Genomic DNA, 24,444 nt, shown 5'->3' with positions numbered 1-24,444 from the left:
GCAAAAAACCTCTTTAGGAAGTATGAACCTGGAGCAAATGCAAATGAGGGGACATGACTCGCCCCACCTTGGTACTGCAATTGCAAACATGACAGACCTGGCAAGTGTGACTGTGCTGCAGTTCTCAAGCTCTGGAGCAGTTAAAACAGGAGCAGGGATCCTAGAGTCCAATGAAGAAAACTCGCTATTGGAGCAATCGAAGGCAGAGGGTCCACTGGGTGATTGTCAGGCTGAATCTTGATGGTAGGTCAGCAGAAGCTGCTGATCCCCAACAGACCCTCAAAGGCATCGAACACTCAACTACTACAATTGCAGCTAAGCCCTCCACACCTCTGGGGGGGAAAGGGACGTGGAGAAAATAACAAAGTAACAGACTCCTTCTCGACCCTCAGGAAGATCTGCAGCAAGAAAGGAAAGTAAAAGTTCTTTGTTGTAACTAAACATTTACATTTAACTTTAGTACCTGTTATTACTCAGCAACTGGCCCAGAGGAAGAAGAGACTTTACTTGCTCAGACACATGGAAGTTTCTACAAAGTTAACTGTTACTTGCGTGCAGTTTACTCCTGTGAAGATATTTTCAACCAGAATTAATTTTCTAACTAGCTTTGTGGAGAAGGTACCAAAAGAACTGAAAACTGGTTCTTGTCTCTCCAGATGTGCACAGCTGAACCTCCTGTCAAGTACATCGGTGAAAGTATCTCTTTAATGTGATTATAGTGAGGAAATTCTTTGGTTAAAGTCGAGCAGTATGTCTCTGTCAGTTCCTGTCAATTTACTGCGCTCCTGTCTCCACGGTTTTTGTAAGAGTCACCACGCTCCCACATGAGCAGATGCCTTCTTTCTAAAGTCTTTCTGGACCTTAAAGTAAACCTTTGCCAATGTTGCTGACTTCCAAATGCGGTTTTCAACTGCTTCAAATAGATTTATGAAGAACAAATGCAGCGCTTTGATAACTAATAACTATTTACATTAGCTGCTCTAATTAGACTCCTTCCATACTGTACATTAAATGGAAGGCAGCAAAAACAACATGGGCGATGATTGCAACCCGAAAAATTAAATATTAAATTCTGGTTGCTTTATAATACAATGCATTGCAAGTGAAACTAAGTAACAGCTGACTGCAGTCAGAAGGAAATCTGACACTTCCTTGTCACAGCGCCCCTGAGAAAACTGAATAAACATTAGATTCGCTTAGCTAAAGCCCCACAGTAGTCTGGTGGGAATTAGGAAAATGAAACACTTTTTCTAACCTTACCAAGGTATATTGTTTCAGATAAAGTTTACGGTTCACAGTTCCAAGAACTTGTAGATGAGCATCAAAGAGTAGAAAACTTCACTTATCTTTTTAAATGTAAAATTCACTGCATCCAGACAGTCCTTTTCTTCGGCATTAGTAAAAAGGTTCTTCCTGACACCTGGAATCCTGGATAAGCCCCTGGACCTAGGCCTTGTACACAGGAACTCCCAAATCCTGACCTGCTGAGCTCGATGTCAAGAAGGCAGTTGAGAACTCCTGCCAGAAGAACACAAGGAGTTCTCAACCAACCGGGTCACTAACCTGATTCTCCATCTTGGCTTGGGCACTTGTCAATACGCTAAACAACCAAGTTGGGCCCAACCTGCATTGAAAGGTGAAATTCAGAGAAAACATTAAACCTTTTTTCCAACCAACCACCTCCCCAGATGTAAAACAATGTGATCTAAATGTAGCAACCCTGACAGTGATGAAGGGAGGGAGAACAGCCCCATGGTTCAAACATCAAAACAGTCCACTATAAATACTGATTTAAGGACGGACCTGATGCTACCTGTACATACTATACATACTGATGAGGCAGTGACCGCAGATGATAAATTGGGGACCAACGAAATGCAAAATTGATTCCCCATCAATTGACATCGTGTGAATTACCCGGGCAGGAGCCTTGAGAAGGAACCCCTCGAGGGGATAGAGAGGGGGTTAAAGATGGCGACTCTTACCACTGGGAAAATGACGGAACCATCATGTAAAGAGACGACCATAGAAGCAAGTGACGGTTCTGTCCACCCCATCTTGCTACCAGTTCAATCGGTACTGATGGCGACAGCAAATGCCCAAACTCCAGCAGCATCCATTGCCCATACAAGCTGGGTAAAATGTATGGAGCCCAGTGAGCCTAAGGATATGGTGAACATCCCATGCCAGACTAACGCAAAGGACACAAATCCAGGAGGAAACTGAGGTGGAAATAGAAATCAGTGAACCAGGTAATTTTATCGGAAGATCTCGAGATGCCAACTATCCTGTCCGGAAATAAAGCAGATTTGGGGAGAGACGACTGTCGTGGCAAAACGAAGACCTTGAGGAACGAACAGATAGAGGTTACCCGAATGGTCTGGGTAAAAGGAGACACTACTGTGGACCTTGACCCCGATAATACTGAGGCCACCGGAAACTACGAGCTAGCCCCTAATAGAACAATGGATCGAATCCCAAAAATGAACTATGGCCCTTCAATAGGGGACTTGAGCAATTCGGCTTTGGCTGAAAAACTTAAACAAGATATTTCAGCCCTTACTGGGAGAATAGCAAGGGGGGGGGAAACGAAATAGCATCTCATCAAACAAGATTGCGGCACTGGATGCAGAAGCAGATTTCTTTGCCATTGATGTGGGAGAAAGAGGGGTGGGGATCGGCTTGGTACAGAAGCACATCCACCCATCCCATTACTGGGCCACTATCAAACTCAAATGGAGAAAGGAACAATGCCTATGGATCCAAAACCTTCACCAATAAAAAATAAAGCAAGATGGTGGGGGGGGGGCGGGGGAATAATGAAGGATAAGGAAAGAATGGATAAATTGAACATGTACAAAATACAATGATGGCAGCCCTGACTATAAAAATTGCCCCTTTCCTAAAATTATATGAAAGTATAAATGAATCTCTTCAAGACGTCCACACGGTAAACCTAAAAACCAAATATCAGCTGTCTGGAGTTTATGAAAAAAAATCGAACTGACAAAGCACTATTAATAGAGGCAGTCTTAGAGGATTGCAAGTGGATGAGGAGATTATATAAAAAAAGGGTGATCGGAACTATCGGGAGAGGGGCCGAGAAGCTCCATTTGAAACTACATGCAGGGGTAACATTAAAACATGGGGATAAGGGAGAAACTGCCAAAATTGGTGAAATGGAAATATTGACAATAGGATGAACATGGGTTTGCCTCGAATGACACAAAGCAAGCAGAATTTACAGAAGGTTTTATAACACTAGAAGACAAAAAAGATTCCATAAAAGAATAGAGAGCGAAGTCTAATGGGAGAAAGAAGACAGAAAAGTTCTTGGATAAAAGAGGTCAAACAAGGATCCTCTCTATCCAGAAGGAAGGATCGAGAGATTGAAGATAAACAAAGAGGAGCCAGAAGAGGGTACTAAGTGTGACTAGAGAAAAGACCCAAAGAGGCGTCTGCTAAGCAGAGAGAAAGTGATGAATCTCTTTAGGCAGATCCCCCGCATTGTGTTTTCTCATCAAATGATATCCTAATTGTGGAATTTGTGAATGAGAGAAGGATGGATTGGGTAACCTTGCACTTGAAATCCTGAATAATTAAAGAATCGCTAATGGAGGCGAGTGACAAAATTGCCATATTGGGTTATGAGATGAGCGAATTTAAAAGCCAAGACAGGACATCTAGCCTGGCTCCAAATCGCTCAAAGGAAAGAGGTCAATCGAATATGGAAACAAGACTAAATAATCCTGGACACTTAGATGGTGGAAGATGTGATGAAGAGGAAAGGACTACGTCGGGTCGAGGTAGAAATCACAGTGGATGTGAAGAAAAAGCATATTAGAACAGAAGGAAACCAAAAGCCCCAGAGGGGAAAAGAGGCGGCTCGAGGAAATGCCACCTCCCGGAAGATCAAGTGAAAAAGCTAAGATTCACTATCGACAACTCCAGGAAGCAACCAAAAATAGTCAAAACCATGCAGCAAAGGGAACAAAAGGTAGCTGATTGGTCATGGATGGTTGGGGTGTTGGCTATGAAAAGGACAACCGATGAAGGAGAATGAGGATCCGGAAAGAGTGATGTGTGCCTCACAGAACACCCGCGGATTTAAGCATCTGTACACAGGGGAAGAGAACTTTTTAGGGCAATATGAAATCGTGTGCCTGCAAGAAACATGGATGAGAGAAACCAATGGGCGATGTTTATGAAGTTTATATAAATCCTGCAAAGAAAGGGGATAAGGGAAGGCTGCACGTGGGTCTCCTTACCTTAGCGATCTGAAGGTACTACCCCAAATCCCTTTGTATAGATATTAAAGATTAAGAAATGTCTGGAGAAACAAGAATCCAACAGTCTACTAATCAACACTATTGGAGTGAAAATAAATGCCCCACTGAGAAATATATAAAGGATATCGTGGACGAAACTGATAAGTCAATGATGGTGAAAAATCAATTAATAACTATATGTAGGGATTTAAACATCAAATTGCTAAATAAAGGGAAGCCAAAAATGGAGTAAAAACTTGAAGGAAGAGCCTGCAATGGACCAGAGAAATGAAAACCCGTTCCTTGAGGATGTTAAATGGCTGGACAAAAGGGATCCTCATGGAGCAGACACCTGGTCCAGTGGAACTAGCAGCACTTGCTTAGATTACTGCTTTGTGGTAGGAAACGCCTTGCAATGGATTAAAACCTTTGAAGTTATCAAGCGACCATGATCTACTAAGGACTGAAATTGAATTGACAGTGAGGAAGTCGGAAAGGACCAAGTCATCCCCAGTAGAAGTAACATGGGGTCGATATAAATTAAGAATAAAACGGAAGGAGCTACCAAAAATAGTATGAAGATGCGGAAGCCATGTCATCGAGAATCCAGACTGTGTGGAAGAATTTGAAATGAAAAATGACTAGTAGGAAGCCAATGGTGGCTAGAAGGCATGCCCTTGACAAGGAATGGGTGGCGAAAAGAAAAAAATATAGAGCCCAATTAAAACGACTAACAATGAATTGTCTCAACAAACGGGAGAAAATGAGAACTGGCTGAAGGCTGCTAAGGCAAAACAACTTCAAGGGGACTCTGAAAGAATGCTGGCAGCAGTATGCACAAGTATTGCAAGGAACTTGTGGGACATCCAATAAGGGTGGTGATTTCCAATCAGCAGTTCTAATCAGTCATTTCTCGGAAGAACGCTGGGTGGAACACTTTACTGCGCTATTCCAGATGAAATTGGCATCTCCTCTCCAGGAGAAGAGTAAAGACCATGGAGAATGATCTGTGAATTTCGACCGTGCGGAAATAGCAGGGATGATAACAAAATTTAACTCCCCTACGGCAGCAGGGCCGGATGGCCTCTCAAATCACTCTCAAGGAAAATATTGAATGCTGGACTGACCTAATTTATTTACTATTCCGACAAATAGTAAAAACCAGGACCGTACCATCCTCTTGGAAGGAGGCAATTGTAGTCACGATTTTTAAAAAGGAAGACCGTGGAGAACCTAGTAATTATAGGCCAGTAGCCTTACGTGACTCCGTAGGCAAACTATTTGCCTCGATATTGCTATGGGATCTCAAATATTGGGCCAAGAAGGCAGGGATATTGGACCCACGGCAAACGGCCTTCATAAGCGGAGTGGGTACCAGCTTGAATTTATTCATTATAAACCTTCCTAAAATGAGCCCGGGGATCCAAGACTAAGTTCGATCTTGGATTCATAGATCTAGAACAAGCTTTTGATGTGATCAGTCGTGAAAAACTGTGGGCCAAATTAAAACTATTGAAGTGCCCGGAGGACGTACTTGAAGCTATTCAAGCCCTTTATACGGACACGTCAATACAGGTCCAGTTGTCAAGAGATGACTCGATTTCAAGGAAAATCAAAACCTACATTATTAGCAAGGCTGTGCTTTGGCCCCTTCCTTTTTTATTTGCACTACACCTGGCAGACTTGAATGAATCACAGAAGAGCATCCGGGCTTTCCCGCCTAAAATGGAAGGACAGATTCCGTGGGTCCCATATGCGGATGATCTGGTCTTTATAGATTTAACAGCAATAGGACTCCAGAGGCGACTCGACGCATTTAAAAGTTGTTTAGATGGAAATGACATGAAGATCAATGTAAAAAAGATCTTAATAATGCAAACAGCAAGTAGCAATCAGAAAAAGGCCAAATTCTTGAAGTGGCCTATTGAAAAACAGCAGCTGGAAGTGGTTGATTCAATAATTTATCTGAGTATGGATAAATATAAATCAATTAGGGCACCACCAGCTGATAAAGGAAAGACTACTGAAACTAACATCAGGGGAGAGCTCTGCACCGTAGATATGGAACTTTCTCACTCATCCCAACCCTTACCTTTTTATAAAGAAAAGCTGGTAGCAATCCTGACATACAGTGTGGAGGCCCTTTTTAAATCTGCCTTGGTGAATATGGGGAGTCTGCAAGGCATATTTCTGGAGGAAATTTTTAAGGCTGCCTGAACTCTCTGCCAGTGCATCTAATAAGATATGAATTAAGACTTCAGTCACTAACCTCAATGGTTATGTGGAAAACCGTCCCTTTTCTGTTAATGTGTACTTGACTCCCCACACGTACCTTTTTGAGATTCTGAATAACTCTTTGACGATAAAGGATAAACCTCTGATTAGATGGAAGTCCCGATCTAAAGAATATTTGGAGACCTAGAACATCGAGATAGTAACAGTAAAAGGAGTAAAGAAGAGACTTCAGGGAAAATACTGGGAGGAAACCATAGAATAGAAAATTAAGAACAAACTCTGCACTAATATCATGGGAACGGAAAACGCTGAATGAACCACCGGAATACCTGAGAAAATTCCTCTTGTCTCATTGTAGAGACTTGCTGATGCGGTGCAGGTTGAATATTCTAGCCTCGAGAGAGGTAAAGCTAATTATGAAACCGATTAAACCTCAAAATGCATATTGTCGCTTCTGCAAAGATCAGGAACATAGAGACGATCAGACATCTGATGTTGGAACGTACACCTTTAACCGAACAAAGATTGAAGACCTTCAGGGTTTATACGCAATTGTGCGATTCAACGCAGGAGTATTGGGAGAGAATATTAACTGTTGATAAAACTGGAAGAACGATTGCTGCCTTAAAATTCATGGAGACACTGTTGAAGGATGAAAATCCATGAAGGAGACAATGGAAATAAACAGTGAAATAAATAAGGAAGCACTTATAAGTGCTAGATGTGTATCTGTTTAAAGATTGAAAAATCAAGTTGACCAATAAAAAAAAATTGTCAGGAAAACACACGATTGAGTAAAAGGTCCCACTCAAAATGTAAAAAGCTGTGAGTCCAGCAAAAGAGCTGGGGGTCTCTAAGGTTAAAGGGATGAAAGGAGAATGCTCCCTTACAGCCGTCATCCTCCTGATAGATAATTCGCCCACCTCCCTCCACTATCTGTTAACATTGGTGACTGTAAACCTAGATTGATCTCTGAGAAACTCACCATAGCAGTTATGTGCCTAAAATGTCAAGGTTTTTGTTTTTGTTGTGCTGTGCAGAAAGGGTGCTGGTTTAACAATTGTCTAATGTAAAACAATTTCAGTGGACTGTGGGATTTAAGAATGGATAAGTCTCAATGATAAGTTGTGTTTTTTTTAACTTGCAACTGGCTGCAGTGAGTGAGCTGCACTTCGTAATATGACCCTGGTGAGATTCACTCTAGAAGACTCTTTAATCCAATGCACTTCCCAGTAATCTCTAGTCACCCATGCTCCTCTTTTATGAGCTTTAAACATGCTTGTACTGTTCTTATGCTGCCTCTTTTTTCTTGCAGTATCATCCCAACAGCTTTCCTTGGTACGGCTGTCATCTTTACTTGCTTTTCCCTCAGTGCTGTGTATGCTCAACGACGGAGCTTCTTGTACCTAGGAGGTAGGTCCTGTGCTACGTGTTTGTCCACTTCCCCTGTGCCCAACCCTCTTCTGGACCTTGTGCATGCATCTCCTTCATTAATTCACTGCCGTTTTTCTTTCTAGTAGGCTGCAACACGCTGCCCTGATGTAACGGCCCAAATGCAGGCGCAAAGCTTCTCATAGCTTTTGATCTGCACCACCCAATCATTTGGCTGGTTGTCTGTGTTCCTCTGCCCATACACACCACCCTTCCATAATCCCTTAAGTTGTGCTCTTCCTTTAGCACAACAGTCTATTTATGTAGCTCTGCTCCTTTAACTATGCCTTGGCTCTGGTGCACACACCTGACTGTACATCCTCAGATCTCCTAGCACCCATCCACCCCATTTTTGCCCATGCTCCGCACATGCCCCTTTCCGGAGGCTAATGTTGTTCCTGTTCCTGGAGGTAAACTCATGACCAGCAGCCTGCACATAGCCAACCTTCTTTCCTTGCATAACTGCCCATGCTGCACCATTTGCCTTGGAACCATGCATGGTCCTCCACAGCCATCCATTTCCATAGCGTTTGCCCCAGCCCTTTGCCAGAATCTCCCACATGGCAGCTCCTGTTTCCCCCATATCCCCCACTCTGCTCTCATTTCGTTTCATTTACATGCATGCATTTCACTGCAGTTTAAGCACCCTTCTTTGCATGTTAACTACACATGCAAGCAACACCCTTGCCATGTTCCAGACTTCTCCCCATGGCATCTCTTTAGTCTAATCGTAATCTTAACGTTTTCTCTTTCAGGTATCCTGATGTCAGCAATGAGTCTACTTCTTATGGCTTCCTTGGTGAACATTTTCATTGGATCTGTTTTTATGTTTAAGGTAAACCTCGATATTTTTTATTTTAAATGATTTAGTTTTGGTTTATTTTATTTTTTTACGGGACATGCTTGAGAGATATTTAGGGTCCTCAATTTGGTCTAGGGGTGTTGTGTTGGGACTCGCTTACTTGGTGCTAGAGGAGAGCTGCTCCTCGGGATGTAAGAAAAGCTATAGGAGCCTTAATCCATGTGTGTATTAGAGGGAGGGACTCGTCCACAGGATTGTCAGCAGCTGATATACTATCTGATTCCGCTTAGCTGTTTATGGTCCCTAGCAGTGCTAGTTATTTTCTCCCCAATTGTTAGACACAAGTGACGGTGCAGTGAGATGAGTGATGGAAAGAGCAGTCTGTAGAAGTCTTCCCTCCACCCCTGCCACCTTCAACCAGCAACGATGTATTGTTTAAAAATATGGGTGTGATGTTATCCCTACTATTCTTTCAGTTTTGAATGCATGTCAATAAATAGCAGCATTGTTTTGTGATACTTATTCTTCTCCATTTTAGAGCTTCCTATTTGTCCTGAATTTTCCATAACTTCTACTTTGTGCACTCTCCTTTTGTTGGTTCTCTTAGTCTTTTTGTCCCTCCTTGTGATATCCTGACTGGGGAACCAGTAGATTCTCTGGGAGCATATCTGAAGTCGGCCAAGTATATTTTCTATGAAGGGCATGGAGAATAGTACCTTTCTGTTCAAAAAGACTTAAAGCAGGCCCACTTTTAACAAAAGGTGTTTATTAATGTTTTCAGTAAATTCATGCACTAGACACAGTAACGAAAAATAATGCTTCTATCTTTGGTCTTGGTTTCTGTTGGGTTGATTTTTCATTTGTGTGCCCAATCTCCACCTGTGAGATTCCCAGCACTTTATTGCTGGACTTCCGGATTGTTTGAGGTTCCTGAGTGAGTGGGAACCTGCCTACCCGCCCCCCCCCTTTACCCCCTTCCTTTACTCTTGTTATGGGAGTCATTTGTGTCTCTCCATACTTTTTTGTAGTTTTGCTTTCCTCCAATGTTTTAGGATCTGTAATTTACTTTTGCAGCACACTGCAGTTACTGTGCAGTATTGCTGGGGAGCCCCTTGGATTCCCATTTTATTTTCCTTTATTCTCCTTGTGGGGGTAGAGGGATACCTTTTCTACATCTTGTAAGATCAGCACACAACACATTCTGTGCAGTATCCCCTTTCTCACTGCTCCTGTAACCTTTTTGTTGCGGTGGCAAGCCTTCCTGAATGGGAGATGTCCTGTTTTGACTTTTGCCATGGACGTAAAGCCTTTAAGAAGCCTGCCAAGGTGTCTGAGGACAGGAAGCAGGGGAGGATCCTGAAACCCTTTTGGTCTTTGTCTTCTGGCATTCCTGCCTGGATCCAGTTCCAACTGGGAGGAGTGCTGACCTCCGCCTCACCAACCGCACTTCTTGCCCTTCTGGGCTGCCTTCCCCTGCACGATCCTGGTTGGGCTTGAACCCCCCTGAGCCTTTCCAGCCCTTTTCCTCACACTTGGCATGTGGACCTTCTGCCCCGGGGCTCTGGCCTCCCCTGGCACTCGCTTAACCCGCCCACTCTCCCTCCCCCTCACTTCTGTTTGCGCACTTGTGCGATCCGAATGTCACAAGGCCTAGTAGGACAGTTCTTGTTTTCTCATCCCAGTTCCCTCCCCCTTGTCTTGTTGGGCCTTGAAACACATTGTGTACAGGTGCATTATTAAAACCCAATAAATAAATACAACTTTTCTTCAGCTGTACCATATCCGTTTTGCCCTCCAATCTGACTTGGAAGAACTCGTACCTAGATGGGGATTGACTGCTTGCCCATGTTAGGAACTGTTTGATGGAAATTAAGCACTATGGATTCACACCAACTGTCACCCACTGCAAACTCTTTAGGCTTTACTATTAACTGTGACATCTTTTTAAAACCCCACGTTTCCAAGAAGACTTGACAGCTTGAGCATGGTTCATGGTCTTCATCGTGCCCAAAGTTTGAGAACAGTTCACAAAGCACTGGTTTCTAGCCTCCCCACCGCCCAAAAGCGAACGCAACCAAAACACCACTCTACCTGGCTGAGAAGTTTCCAATCTCTGGAGGACAGTGCACCACTAGAAGTCACAATTATTGCCAGACTGGAAATCAAGAACTGCAAGTGGAGGGGTAAAAGGGAGCTAGGCAACAGGCCTTTCTTGCGAGGCAATCTGTCTCTAAAACAAATTAGTTTAGTTACCAACACAGATCAAACTGTCCTGCTCCATCTTGCATTTCAGGACGTACCTGGCGACCCTACTCTTCAAAGAACATTGCACCAATTGCTGATCATTACACAAATCCCTACCTCACCCGAACACCCCAAGCCTCTGTTCCCCATGCCTATCCCAGCATACACTACCACCACCACCACCCAACCCACTTTGAACTCCTAGGTGCATCCCCTAATCCTCCGCCCCCCGTCCCCCCTGATGAGGTTTGAAAGTCACAGACCCCCCGTGGTATGGGGAATATCAAAATCCAGGGGGAGAAGGGCTTGCGGTTTAGCTTACTTTAACATTTTGACATCTGTGAGGAAGGGCAAATAGCATGCTACTTGACAGTACTTGGAGAACTGGATACTTTGTAGCTGTTTTACTTCATCATGCTGTTGCTTGTCTTCAGAGATTCCCAGTGGCTTTAGATTGTGTTGGGTAGGGCTTGTGGGCATCTTCTGGTTTTGTGGAGCCTGTCCTTTGTCAAAAGGTTTGTAGGTGCTTGTTAGGTTATTTTTTTTAATTTTTTTTTTTATTTTTTCTTCAAAGTCCTGTCTGGGACAAGACTAGCCCACCCTGAACTACCCAAAGGTTTGGTAGCTGTGAATGAGATGAGCAGCCAGGCTTAGTCTAGGAGGGAGAAGGGCTGTAGTGAGGCACATAGTACCTAGAACATACACTTATTTCAAGGAAACTCTTACACACTTAGTTAAATCTAAAAAAAACTAGGTATTTAGATTTCTAATGTTAGAGAATCTGCTTAGATCACATACTGTGCATATGTAGTCTGGCATCTAGTGGTAATCGCAGAGTATTGCATTTTTTTTCAGAGTTCGAAAAGGGACGTCGACATGGTTGTGACTGTAATACTATCCGTGACGTGTAGTGTGCTCCAAATCCTTCACACGTCGAGGTCTGTTTGGACAGTTTTTGTGAAGTCCAACTAAATCATTCTACTGAGGCAGTACACAACTCCACTCTTAGTACAAGGCTGTACGACCTGAGTTCAGGGTAGCGTAGACAGAGCAGCCAGGATTATCTTAGGAGGGAGAGAGGGCTGTAGAATCAGTACAAAGAAATTGTAATACAAGTGGTCCAAAGAAACGCAAACGCTATGTATTGTGAGAGTAAATGGTTTATTTAAATGCAAGTAGGCCCAGATACATTTTGGGGGAAAGGAAATGAGTACCATCACAGATCATATAAACACATTCTAGAAAAACACAACTCTATGCTTGAGGTACACCGACCAAAGCATATAACCTAATTTGGAACGCCTAACAGTAGATCTAGGGAACTCAAAGCCAATAGTTACTTTTACTTTCAGTAATACCAGGGTAGTAGACCCTATCAGTTGCACTGTAACCCCCGGCAAGAATCACATGGTAAGTAAACTGGACAATATACTTTTCATAATAGTGGAACACTTCTTCTAGGAACAGTAAAACACCTGTAACTCTGTTTCAGGATAAGTTATTCTAGGGGAGTTGGACATTGGGGATGCAACAGTCAGTTAGCTGCTTTTCAGTTCACAGACTAAGGGAAGCAATAACTTAACTTATTTTGGGATAACGGTTGTACTCAAGGTAAGTAAAATCTATACACTTTTTTTAAAGGAGCTATTAGCAACTTAAAGGCAGGTATGAACAGCAGACTATTTTTATGTCTGTCTAAAACCGACCAGCGAAGGCAAACCCCAGTGTTACACTTTGTTCTACGTAGGTAAAACCTAAGACAGACTTATTCTGGACAGGCTAACAGCAAGTCTGGGGAAGCAAGACCCAATTGGGAAACTTGTGCACCTATTCTCTGAAAGAAATGGTTAACGAAGCCAGCAGTATTACTTTTGGGAAAGGGGCACAGCCAATTTGCAGGTGAGTAAAATAACCTCACATCTACTTTCTATTAGAATGGCGAAACCGTTTCTGAGGAAAGAAGGATGTTAGCATATACTTTTCAGAATGGCAGAACATTTCTAAGGTAAGTAATAACTTTTTTAACTGTTCTCTCTCGGAGTTGGTTACCAACCAACTTCTTTTGTAAGTAACTTTTAAACACTGAAGTCTTTCCCTTATTCTTGGAGCATGAGTGTTCCGAGGGGGGATGGGGGTGTCACTAGGGTCTAGTGTCCAACAGGCAGGTCAAGATGGGTTCTTAAGTAGCAAAAGTCAGCGTTCCTAAGGAAGAGTGTTAGAACAAATAAGTACTTTACTTTAGAGATATTAAGGGTCCCAGGGCTTCAGAGAAGACAACCTAGGAGGATTCCAGCAGGGGCTTCGGTGCACTGGATGAGAGGACACCAATAACATAAAACGCCCCCACACTACACAGGAATCGCAAGGAAGGAATACCCAAGCCAGTTCAGTACCTCTGCATATTTTGCAGCAGGACGACGTCGGGATCTGCTGCCAAAAAACCCAGTCGTTGAGTGCCTTCATCAAGATGACAGGACACTGGAAGGACATTTGCTGCAAGGATCACAGGGAAGGCTCTAGGCAAGGTTTTTCCCACGGCTGGATGCGGCTCTGTGGATGTGGAGCCTTTTTCAGGAGCACAGAAGACAGAATGTTGCTGGTCAGATTCTCGTTGTTTGTAAGGTCCGGCACTCTGGTGAGTGGACTTTTCGGACTGGAATCGTATCTCTGGAGATCGCCACCACTAACAATCAAATATACTTTTCCAGAATCAACACAAAGCTAGTAGATACTCCTTTAGAGGTGCTGCTTACACTCCCTAAACCCTGGGGTGACTTCACTAACTAGGACAGTAATGGCATTTATATATTACTAGTACACTTTTTAGACGCTGAAGTTTGTAGAAAGGTTAAGGGAAGGAAAAAGGTTGAACGGGTTCTCGCAGCATGTGAGCACTTAAATCTTCCAATGAAGTCTAGATCCAAACCTTTCCCAGCAATGATGGTTAAAAAGTTATCACCTATTCATCAAGATCATCCGCTTCTGCCCATCATTGAAATCTTGTGTACATTTGAGCTGCCGGAGCGTACTCGCCATTGCAACACACAAGGTTTTCCCCTTTTCAAGATGGCCGACCTGCACTATGCGACCATCCCCCGCCCCCTATGAGGTATCAAGCATAGGATCTATCGGATTGGCTGCCTTCTTATGGCCACTCGCCGGCAGGCGAGCACCGGTCCACGGAAGGCGGCCGAGGAAAAAGGCTGCTGACTGAGCTGACCGAGCGTGCTGCGCTACATGCTGCTCAAGGTCCCTGAGCTCTGCCTTCATTTACTTTTGTACTCTTGCCAAACAAATTCGGACCACCCGACCTTTGGCTTCTCCAACCCCTACACAGTGAGACTCTGATGTACCCTTCAACAATATGTACCGCATCGCACTTCACATCACCCTTTTACATGCCTCCTATGTCGCCTTGTCATTAATACATGTCTATATTACAACTCGTCCATGTTAATCACCATCCTGATCGTGAATCTATTGTCCAATGTACGATTCTATACATGCCTATCCACGTCACTACCAGTTAAATGGCACTAGCCCTCACAGGCTACCCTACGCCTGTACCTCTTGGTAATCGTCTCTGTAAACTGTGTTTAGCATCAACTGTTAGACAGACCCACTTTGTTCGGGACGCGATTACTGCCCCAGTCTGAAACCGTGCTCTGTGCTACTTAGCCGAAACTGCATTTTGTGCCATTTAGTCGAAACTGCATCTCGGCCCCTCCTGTCCTGTTGGCTCCTTCTGACCCAGGCACTCTACTTCGACCTGACCCACCCTCGGACTCTTTCGAGCGCATAGTCATTATGTAATGGCAAAACCTTTCCTCAGCTGTCAATCACTCCATTCTGCCACCCATCCTCAAGTTACTCATATTAGCTGTGGCATCCACTCTTTACCTCACACTCCCCACCTCACTGGCTTATAACCGCAGCACTGCTCCGCCGACCAACCCACTCTATCATACTACTACAATTATGGCCACTACCTCTCCCCACACAAACCCATACCTTAACAACCCCTCCCTCTGGCTACAACACTTCGCCACTAGACCTATATCGAACCAACCATGCACGATCTTGGTGAGGAACTCTAGACTTGGCACTAGACTCACTCATGCCTCTCACCACCATATGATTCCCTCTCGACATAACCACTTACAGCCAATTGCCTGGACCGACACTATTCTACCCAAATCTACCCCAGTCAAGAACCTCGATACGAATACCACATCGGCTCCCAAACTCCTAATCAAAGGGGCATTAATTAATGCTAGATCCCTCACGGCTCATGCACTAGATATGGCTGATCTTATCATAACACATGACCTTGACTTCATTGCCATCACTGAAACTTGGCTCCATGCTGCCTCAGGGCCTCTACTCTCACTAGCTATCCCTGCAGGATATAATGTCATCAGACACGACCGTAATACAAACCAATCCAAAGGAGGTGGCATTGCCATCATCCATAAAAACTCCACAAACTTATGTATCTCCTCCGTGCATCAAATCTCATCTGCAGAAGTGCTGACAGCGAAACTAGCTCTTACCCCAAGCCACACCATTACATTACATCTAATATACAGGCCCCCTGGGCCTCTTATCCACCTTCGTTGAAGATTTATCCGACATTCTTGCAGACAACACTAAAATCAAATCTCAAATCATTGCACTAGGTGATTTCAACTTTGGTCTCTCAGATACCAATGATACCGCTGCCCATGTTATCAACAATCTGTTCACCAACTCGGGCTTTACTCAGCATATCAATAAACCTACACATTCCAAGGGTAGAATCCTCGATTGGTTAGCTGATTTTAAACCGTGAAATTAATGTGACATCCAACCAACCCTGTGCTTGGACAGACCACCATCTAATCACCTCCCTGCCAAAACTATTAGTACAACCTCAGACGTCGCACCCGCGATCTCCACTAGAAATATGCGCGACATAACTTGCGAAAAACTCCTCCCTCTTATCCTCCCGGTTCACAACAAACAGGCACTCGCATGCACTGATCCAACTGTCCTGGTCGACAACTATGCTAAAAGCCCTTGACCACATTTCCCTTTCTAAATTGGGAAAACCAAACCTCGCACCTTCACTCCTGGTTTACACCCCAGCTGAGAACTCTACGTAAAGAAAAACGAAACTTTGAAGCGCGCTGGAAAAGTAACCCCACTGAAACAAAGCTAGCATTATTCTTGCAACTCAAAGAAGCCATACTCCAGGTGAAAAAAGACGCCTATAACAAACGCACTGAACAAGCCAAATCCAATACCAAAGAGCTGTTCAGAATACTGAAAGAATTGGAATCCCCTGTCACCCCACCAGACACATGCACCAAATATAGCATCTGGTGCACTAATATTCAAATCGCACTTCTTGGGAAGATAGTTTCTCTCCAAGCCAAAATCAACGACAAAAAAAGGTTTGCAGTTTGACCCGCATCCTAATATCCATTCGGCCAAAAACAACCATAGCCTTGACTCGCTGAAAGCATTCAGTTTCACCCCTCTCAGTTTACTGAAGTTGAAAATATTATCTCAAGCTGTTACACTTGTGAAGGGTAGAGCTGAAATCAACTCTAGCAAAGGATCTGCTGCAAGGATCAACTGAGAAGAGCAAAGCTAAAGACACTGAGGTAAGTACCCCAAGTCGGAACAGTACCTTTTGGTTAGAAGAGTGGTCCAGCTGCCTTTTTGTCTGGGTGCAGCGGTGCAGATCCTGGGTTCCTGGGCCTCAGTTGTGGGGACAAGGAGGACGGCTGGAGGACTCCTGTGGCAGCAATTCGGAGGTCGACAGCAGCTACAGGCTCTTTTCAGATCACCAGCACTTCATGGTTTCTGCACTCTGTAAACGCCACCACTGCAGATCTTGGCTACCGGTTTGGCTTCCTTCACTCCTTGAGTCCTTCACTCTGGTGAGGGGACTCAAGCTCTGGTCGTCCTGCTACTGGAGGGTCCTGGGGAGACTCCTGGAGCTTCTGGCCGGATCACAGACTTTGCACTCTACTACGGATTTCTCAACCCTTGGCACACGGTTCCTACAGCAGCAAAGAAGTACAGCCAGACTGGGAAGATGATCCAGTGGAGTTCGTCTAAGTGGTTAGTTGGTCCCAATAACCCAAGGGAAGAAGTTGTCCCTTCTGGAGCTTCTCTTGTCAACCAGTTAAAGGAGTTTCAGCACAGCAGCAGGGCTTCACCGGACAATTCAAAGGTCCCGGAGGATGCAGCAAGCTTCGTTCCCGGTTTCTTTATCGGGTCATTCTTCCGAGTGGTCGTCTCGATCTGCAGTCTGAAAAAAAAAAAAAACCTCACCTTTTTTAAGCAGGTTTCTCCCATTCATGCACAGCTTAGCTGTCACTCAAACAGCAGGGTGGCTGTCCTAAGAGGACACCTAGCCAATCAGGACTGGGTGCATTCAGGCATTCCTAAAGACAAAGGACAGTTTCGGGATCCTCCCTCACTTCCTGCCCTTTCAGACAAACTGGAGCCAGAGCTGGGTTTCAGTACTGAAGCCCGCCAAAGGCAAAATAAACAAAGGACTCAAACCTGGCTTGGCGTGCAGAGAAAAACCCAAGAGAGACCTTGCAGCTGGAAAATGGCAAAAAAAGACTACTGGCCCATTTTGACAAAATCGTCACCCATGGGTGCTATACTGCAGCTGAGGTTTCAGCCTGTGGTAGAAAAGCACAATGGTAGGAAAATTAAACCACTGCCACCAGCCATTTAAAGTAGTGAGGGTAACATCCATTCTTTTTTTTTTTTTTTAAACATTGCTAGGTAGGATAAGGGGCTACAAAGTAATCCCCCTCCCCCTGCACTCCACATAAAATGGTGTGCTGGACCCACGAAGAGAAAAGGTTAGTAAAGTCAATTTCACTTTACTATTCTTGGGAACAGTAGGTCACACAAGAAAAGGTATTTAAACCTTATGAGAAATCTAAAGGATTTCTCTGTGACACTGCTCTGAAAGGTGGTGTCACCATACAAAAATTGTTATGAAGAGGCTGGCGCAGACAGGTAAGTGATTCTTAAGTTTTATTTAGTATATAACAGCATAAGAAGACCCCCAACATTGAGAGACTCCTCTTCTTCAGCTCTTTCCCCAACTGACAACATTAGAACATTTATTATACATCAACAAGGAACACTGTCATCAACATTCCATGACATCATACTTGGGCTGCAGCACAGAGTAGAGAAACACTATGGAGGACATTCTTCACTCACATCTCACAAGTCACTCCAACACATCTCCCCCTTTTTTTTTTAACTTCACTTATATAATCCAAAGTCCGATAACGCAACATAACACAAAATAATCTAAGGGTCTCATGTTGATGACCTCAATAACACACTTAAATTTGTCCAGTACTGGCACATGCTATATATGCCCTCTCTTGACCGCAGCAATTCTATCTTTATTCCACACTTGCCCTCCAGTCACACGCACGGCCCCTTTCATGACCGCCACAACTCTGACTGGATCCGAATAAAGAGAATCTCCTTTCCTTTTTACAATTCCTTTCTTGATCCTAACCCAATCTCCACACTCTACGCGCAACTCTTTCTTACCTCTCTTCAGGTTTTCACGCGCCACCCATTCAGACTTCTTACTCACCAACGACTTTCTTACCTAATCAATAACCAAATCAGTTTCCCTACTCCTACCCAGCCACGGCAGACACGCCATGGAATATGGCTTCCTGCCCCTCATAAGATCAAACGGGCACAGCCCTGTCGTTGAATGAGGCGCCATTCTTAGGGCCCAGATCCTATTCTGTATCACAGCCAACTTATCCAATCCACATTCTTCCCCCATGCGAATACTCTCCATCACGCATCTATTCATCCTTTCAACAACACCGTTCGATTCGGGATGATATAATGAAGTCCTTTTGTGACGCACTCCACATTTCCTTAAATAGTTGGTGAAGTCCCCCCCCTACAAATTGGGGACCATTGTCCGTCAACAAACTCTCCGGCAAACCTTCATTGGAAAATATCTCCTGCAAAGTCTTTATCATGGTTTCTCCAGTGACATCTCTCACAATCTTATAATTCACCCACCTGGAGAACAGATCCACCACCAAGACTATGAACTTTCCACGCCCATACCCCAATTCCACAGGACCCAGGATATCCATGGCGAGATCACTCCATATCCTGGACGGAAGACCCACGTCCACAAAAGGTTGCTTCTTAGCCACTGATCCCTTCCCACTCTTGACACAAAATTGACAATTTTCTAAACAACTTTCTATTTCCCTGTCAAAGCCCGGCCACCAATAGTCTTCCCTCAACACCCCTTTGGTTTTGGTAACTCCTATGTGACCACTGTGTGCCAGCTCTATCACCCTCTTCCTCAGTCCAACTGGAACCACAGCCCTTCCCCATCTGAACAATACCCCACCGATGACCGACAATTCATCCTTCACTTCCCAATACGGCCTCCCGCCCTCTGCCACTTCCACTTTATTAGGCCATGCGGCGGAAACAACATACGGAATTATTTTATTTATATTCTCATCGCTCCTCATCCCTTCCAACCACTCCTGCTTGGACACTATACCCTCTGTGTTAACGAACACTAATTCCAACTCTTCATCTTCCACAACATCAGAATCAACTACTCTCATCCTTGATAAACTGTCAGCCAATACATTTTCCTTCCCAGGAATAACCTCCATCTTGAAACAATGCGTTTGCATTCTGGTGACCCATCCTGCCACCCTGCGGGAAACCTTATCAAGGCCCTTGTTCTCGAATATGGCTTTAAGCGGTTTATGATCAGTCCGAACTACGAACTCTACACCCCACACAAAGTTTTTGAATCGCTCCACCGCCCAGAAACATGCCAACGCCTCCTTCTCGAGAACGGAATACCTCACTTCCGCTCCCTTGAGGCCCCTCGAGGCATGAGCTATCACCTCCTCGGACCTGTTGTCTTGTCTCTGAGATAACACCGCACCTAAACCACATTCACTCGCATCCACAGTGATGATGGATGGCTTTCTTGTGTCAAAACACCCTAAGGGTTGGGCTAAGTTTATCTCTTCTTTTATACCATTGAATTCCGCCTCACACTGACTATTCCACACAAATTCAGCACCCTTCCTCAAAATTTTTCTCATCTCATGTACTTTATCAGCATAATTTATCACAAATTTCTGATAAAACTCCGTCATTCCTAAAAAAGAGCGTAGTTCACTCTTATCAATAGGTCTTTCTATTCTCTTTATGGCATTTACCATCTCTTCCTTGGGTCTGATACCATTTCCCGATACCTCATGTCCCAAATAGTCCACTTTAGTCACTGCAAATTTGCATTTTTCTTCCTTAAGAGTGATTCCTCTTTCCTCGAATATCTTCAACACCTCACACAAATTCCTGTCATGCTCCTCCAATGTCAATCCGCTGACCAACACATCGTCCTGAAAACAGAACACACCCCTCACCCCCTTCAACAAGCGATCCATGATTTTCTGGAACACTGAGGAAGCAGAGGCTAACCCGAAGGGCATCCTCCTAAATTGAAACACTCCTTCATGTGTCACAAACGCCGTAACTTTCCTACATCCCTCCTCCAATTCCACCTGATGATATGCTGACGTCATATCCAGTTTAGAAAAGTACTTCCCTCCACCTACCATGGTCAACAATTCACCCATGTTGGGTAGTGGGTGTCTATCCACCAACACACACTTATTCAACTCGCGCATATCAACGCACAGCCTCAGATCCCCTGAACTTTTCTTCACAATGACGACCGGGGAAACCCACTCGACCCCCCCCCCCCCCAGCTCTTTCAATCACACCTGATTTGAGAAGTTTCTCCAATTCCTTCTTTACTCTGTCCCTTAAACCAATATCTGGTGCTGAAAACCCTTCACTCTTCCCAACGTCTCGTCAAATACCTTCCCATGCTCTCTCACATACTTGCTATGTGATGAACATGCTTCTGACACTTGTAATACTTGATCTGGATGGTTGGGGTCCAATCTGATTCCCAAATTATTTTGCTCTCTCCATCCTAGCAAGGATTGACCTTTCTTTGTCACATACACCTTCCCTTCACAGCATCGTCCTTTAAATTCAAACTTACTCCAGACATACCCCAGCAATTCAATTTTATCTTGGTTGTATCCCCCTGGACAAATGTCTGGCGCCGACACTGCACCCTTCATTTCATCCTCAAATGTGGATTTGGATATCAGAGTGATCTTCGACCCCGAATCAGCCATCATCGACACCTTACATCCATTCACGGTCAACACAGTATACGGACGCTCACAATCATCCAGGACATCATCCCTACCAACAACATTGACAGTGTTCACAATGACATTTTGCAAAGTCATTACGGTGTCATCTTCTGATGACCTCCCTTCCTCCTCTTCATTCACGTATAGGACTTTCCTTTGATTCACTTGGCTAAACTGATAGTTCTTGCAGCACGTCCCAAAGTGTCCTCTCCTTTTGCATTTATTGCATATCGCCTTCCGCCCTGGACAAACTACTGAAGAAGCAAAATGTGTCGCACTGGCACATCTATAGCACAATCTCTCATCCTTTTTATCTTCTCTTTGCGTCGACTCTTGAGTTCTTCTTTCTTCCGCATTATTCCTCTCCTTTTGTTTGTTTCTTCCCTTCCTCTTGTTCTTCCCTTCATTCACCTTCAATACTTCCGGCTTGGCTTCTTTGGAGTCTCCTCCTTCGGCCTTTGATAACTTGGCGACACATGCCAGCGAATGTTCTACTCGTTTGGCTAAGTCCAATACCTCGTCCAAGTTTGGCTCGTCCTTCAACCACAGTTCCTCGCGTATCTTATTTGACCTACAATGTGTCATGAATTGATCACGGATGTGCTCGTCAAAACTTCCCTGAAACTTACACGTTAGAGCCAGATGACGGAGGGCAGTCACATAGTCTTCAACAGACTCCCCATGGGTTTGTACACGCATGCGGAAATTGTAACGTTCTAAAATCGTGCTTCTTTTTGGGTTGAAATGTTTGTCTAGTCTCATCAGAGCCGACTCGAAATCATTCAATTCATCCCCGCTTCCATCACTTGCTAAATGAGGGAGAGTCTCAAAAATTCTTTGGCCTTCGTAACCCAAAAAATGAAGCAATAACGCTAACTTCCTTTCGCTGGAATATGCCGTTCCCCCAGCCGCCTTCATATAATGCATAAAACCCTTGCGCCATTGGGGCCAGGCAATTTTTGCCGCCCCTGGCGTAGGCATAAATATGGGTGGTCCAGATATGCCGGGTAAGGCTGCCATGTCTTCAGTTGCAATTCTAGTTCAGAGTAGTGTTTTTTTTTTTTTTTCTTTTGTTGCACTTGTATTCAAGGACCTTATGTACTTGTTGTAACAAAAAAAAAACTCTTCTCCGCTGGGTCGACACACAAGGATTTTCCTATCTGATGCTGGGATAATCTGATGCTGGGACCACCTTTGCTGTCACTGTAAACCCCTCTTTGCTGCAACAGTAAGGTTACCGCCCCCTCAAGGAACTTGCAGTAGCATTTTACACAGAAGAATGCTGAATTAGTCTTGATTTACCCCCTTTTACATCTGTTACGGTAAAGTCTTGGCACCCTCCTGATGTAACTTGACCCTCTATTCTGAGGAATACGGTAAATTCGCTCGAACAGGGTTCCTTCTCGTTCAGGTCGAACAACCGTGGAGATGGGTCCCGTGCAGGATCCGCGGCGGAAACAAAACTTGCACTTACTTGGCAAAGATGCAGGTGTACGGTGGGCGCTCAACACCAGGGGCACAGCGGCAGACTGCACCTGCGAGGGTGGGCGGCCGCTCGACGCAGGAGTGGGGCGGAGCAACCTCCCTTGCGCCTCTGGTCCTGTCAGGGCCCGCTCGCCCCCACTTTATCGCCACGCCTGCTCCTGAGGAGATGGATCAGTTCCTTGTGGGACTGGTGAGCCTCCAGACGGCCGTCCCGTCTTTCACACTGGAGGGCCGCTCAACGCGCAAGCGACGCGGAGCAGCCCACGGCGACTCGCGACGGGCCGCTCAACGCACTTGCGATGCGGAGCAGCCCATGGCAACTCGCGGCTCCTGCTGACTGGGGGGAGGCCACCACCTCTCTTCACCGGGGTTCTGGGGCGGTACAGGTCGTACTGGGAGTCTCTTCACGCCGATGGACCTCTGCGGTTGTCCTCTCGTTCGCGTTGGGGCCCGCTCAACGCACAGATGGTGCGGAGCAGCCCCCCGGCGAACTGCGGCTCCAACTGACTGGGATGGGGCCGCCGCTCCTCTTCACCCGGGCTCTGGGGCGGTGCAGACCGTTCCTCCGCGGGTCCTCAGTGGCCTTCCGGAGCTAAACGGGTGTGGCTGGCTGCTGGGGGTCTCCTCTCACCTATCCGCTGTGGCCTCGACATCCCATCCTCGTCGCCATTGTTATGAAGAGGCTGGCGCAGACAGCTAAGTGATTCTTAAGTTTTATTTAGTATATAACAGCATAAGAAGACCCCCAACATTGAGAGACTCCTCTTCTTCAGCTCTTTCCCCAACTGACAACATTAGAACATTTATTATACATCAACAAGGAACACGGTCATCAACATTCCATGACATCATACTTGGGCTGCAGCACACAGTAGAGAAACACTATGGAGGGCATTCTTCACTCACATCTCACAAGTCACTCCAACAAGAAATCTAAAGGATTTCTCTGTGACACTGCTCTGAAAGGTGGTGTCACCATACAAAAAGTAGATGCCTATGGAGTTTGTCGGACTCCAAAAACAAAGGAAACCCATAATCCAAATCTGGTCAAAACACATGTGAGAAAAGGACTCACTCCAGGGCACGGTTAAAATTAAAAGTCCAGCAAAAGAGCTGAGGGTCCTTAAGGTTGAACGGAATTGGCAAATAAATGAGAATTCTCTGTAACGGTCCGTTCTCGTGCATTAGACTTTGCTCTGTTTCTCGGTCCTTGTCTCTGCTGGGGGTACTTTCAGGAGTGGGGTCAGTCTCTGGAGTTCAGAAGGAAGCCTACAAAGTTTGAGACGAAACCGCGCTTCAGAGGACATTGCACCACAAAAAAGTACAGAACCCTGGGCAATGGTGAATTGCGGGCCGTGGAGGTCTCAATTCTTCCAGCAAGGGCGCAATGTGCAGTTCGTCTTGGGACTGGTTGGGTCCATGAGTCCAGGAGATGAAGTTTTCCTCTTCGTGTTTCCCCTGTTGCACAGAAATTGAGGTTGGGACAGCAGCGGTTACTCTGGTGGTAGCTAGAAGTGGGTGAGGATGTCCTCCTTTGTTGGAATCTTGGTTCCAATGATGGACTCTTCTAGGACCCTCGGATTTATCCAGTAACACCGGCTGAGCCCACCAATCAACACTCATGCTCCATTCAGACTTGGGGTGGCGTCCTGTCCAATGGGGACAACCAAGGCTCCCAGTGCAAACTGGTTTCAGGCAGGCACAC

The 24,444-nt window shown here is 45.1% G+C and overlaps 1 protein-coding gene across 5 annotated transcripts in view; it reads left to right on the top strand.

Annotated features, from left to right (window-relative positions):
• Nucleotides 1-24,444, top strand: part of TMBIM6 (transmembrane BAX inhibitor motif containing 6) — a 96,763-nt gene that overhangs the window by 32,447 nt on the left and 39,872 nt on the right. For all 5 annotated transcript variants that reach the window (XM_069653873.1, XM_069653868.1, XM_069653872.1 and 2 more), the window contains exons 6-7: nucleotides 7,819-7,916; nucleotides 8,690-8,769. In XM_069653873.1, the coding sequence (XP_069509974.1) occupies nucleotides 7,819-7,916; nucleotides 8,690-8,769 (178 nt within the window). The remainder of the gene's footprint in view (nucleotides 1-7,818; nucleotides 7,917-8,689; nucleotides 8,770-24,444) is intronic.

This window comes from Ambystoma mexicanum, chromosome 3q (genome assembly GCF_040938575.1).
Source record: "Ambystoma mexicanum isolate Mex_15411 chromosome 3q, UKY_AmexF1_1, whole genome shotgun sequence".
In the NCBI taxonomy this organism is placed as follows: Eukaryota; Metazoa; Chordata; class Amphibia; order Caudata; family Ambystomatidae; genus Ambystoma; species Ambystoma mexicanum.
This window is presented reverse-complemented; position numbering and strand designations above follow the sequence as displayed.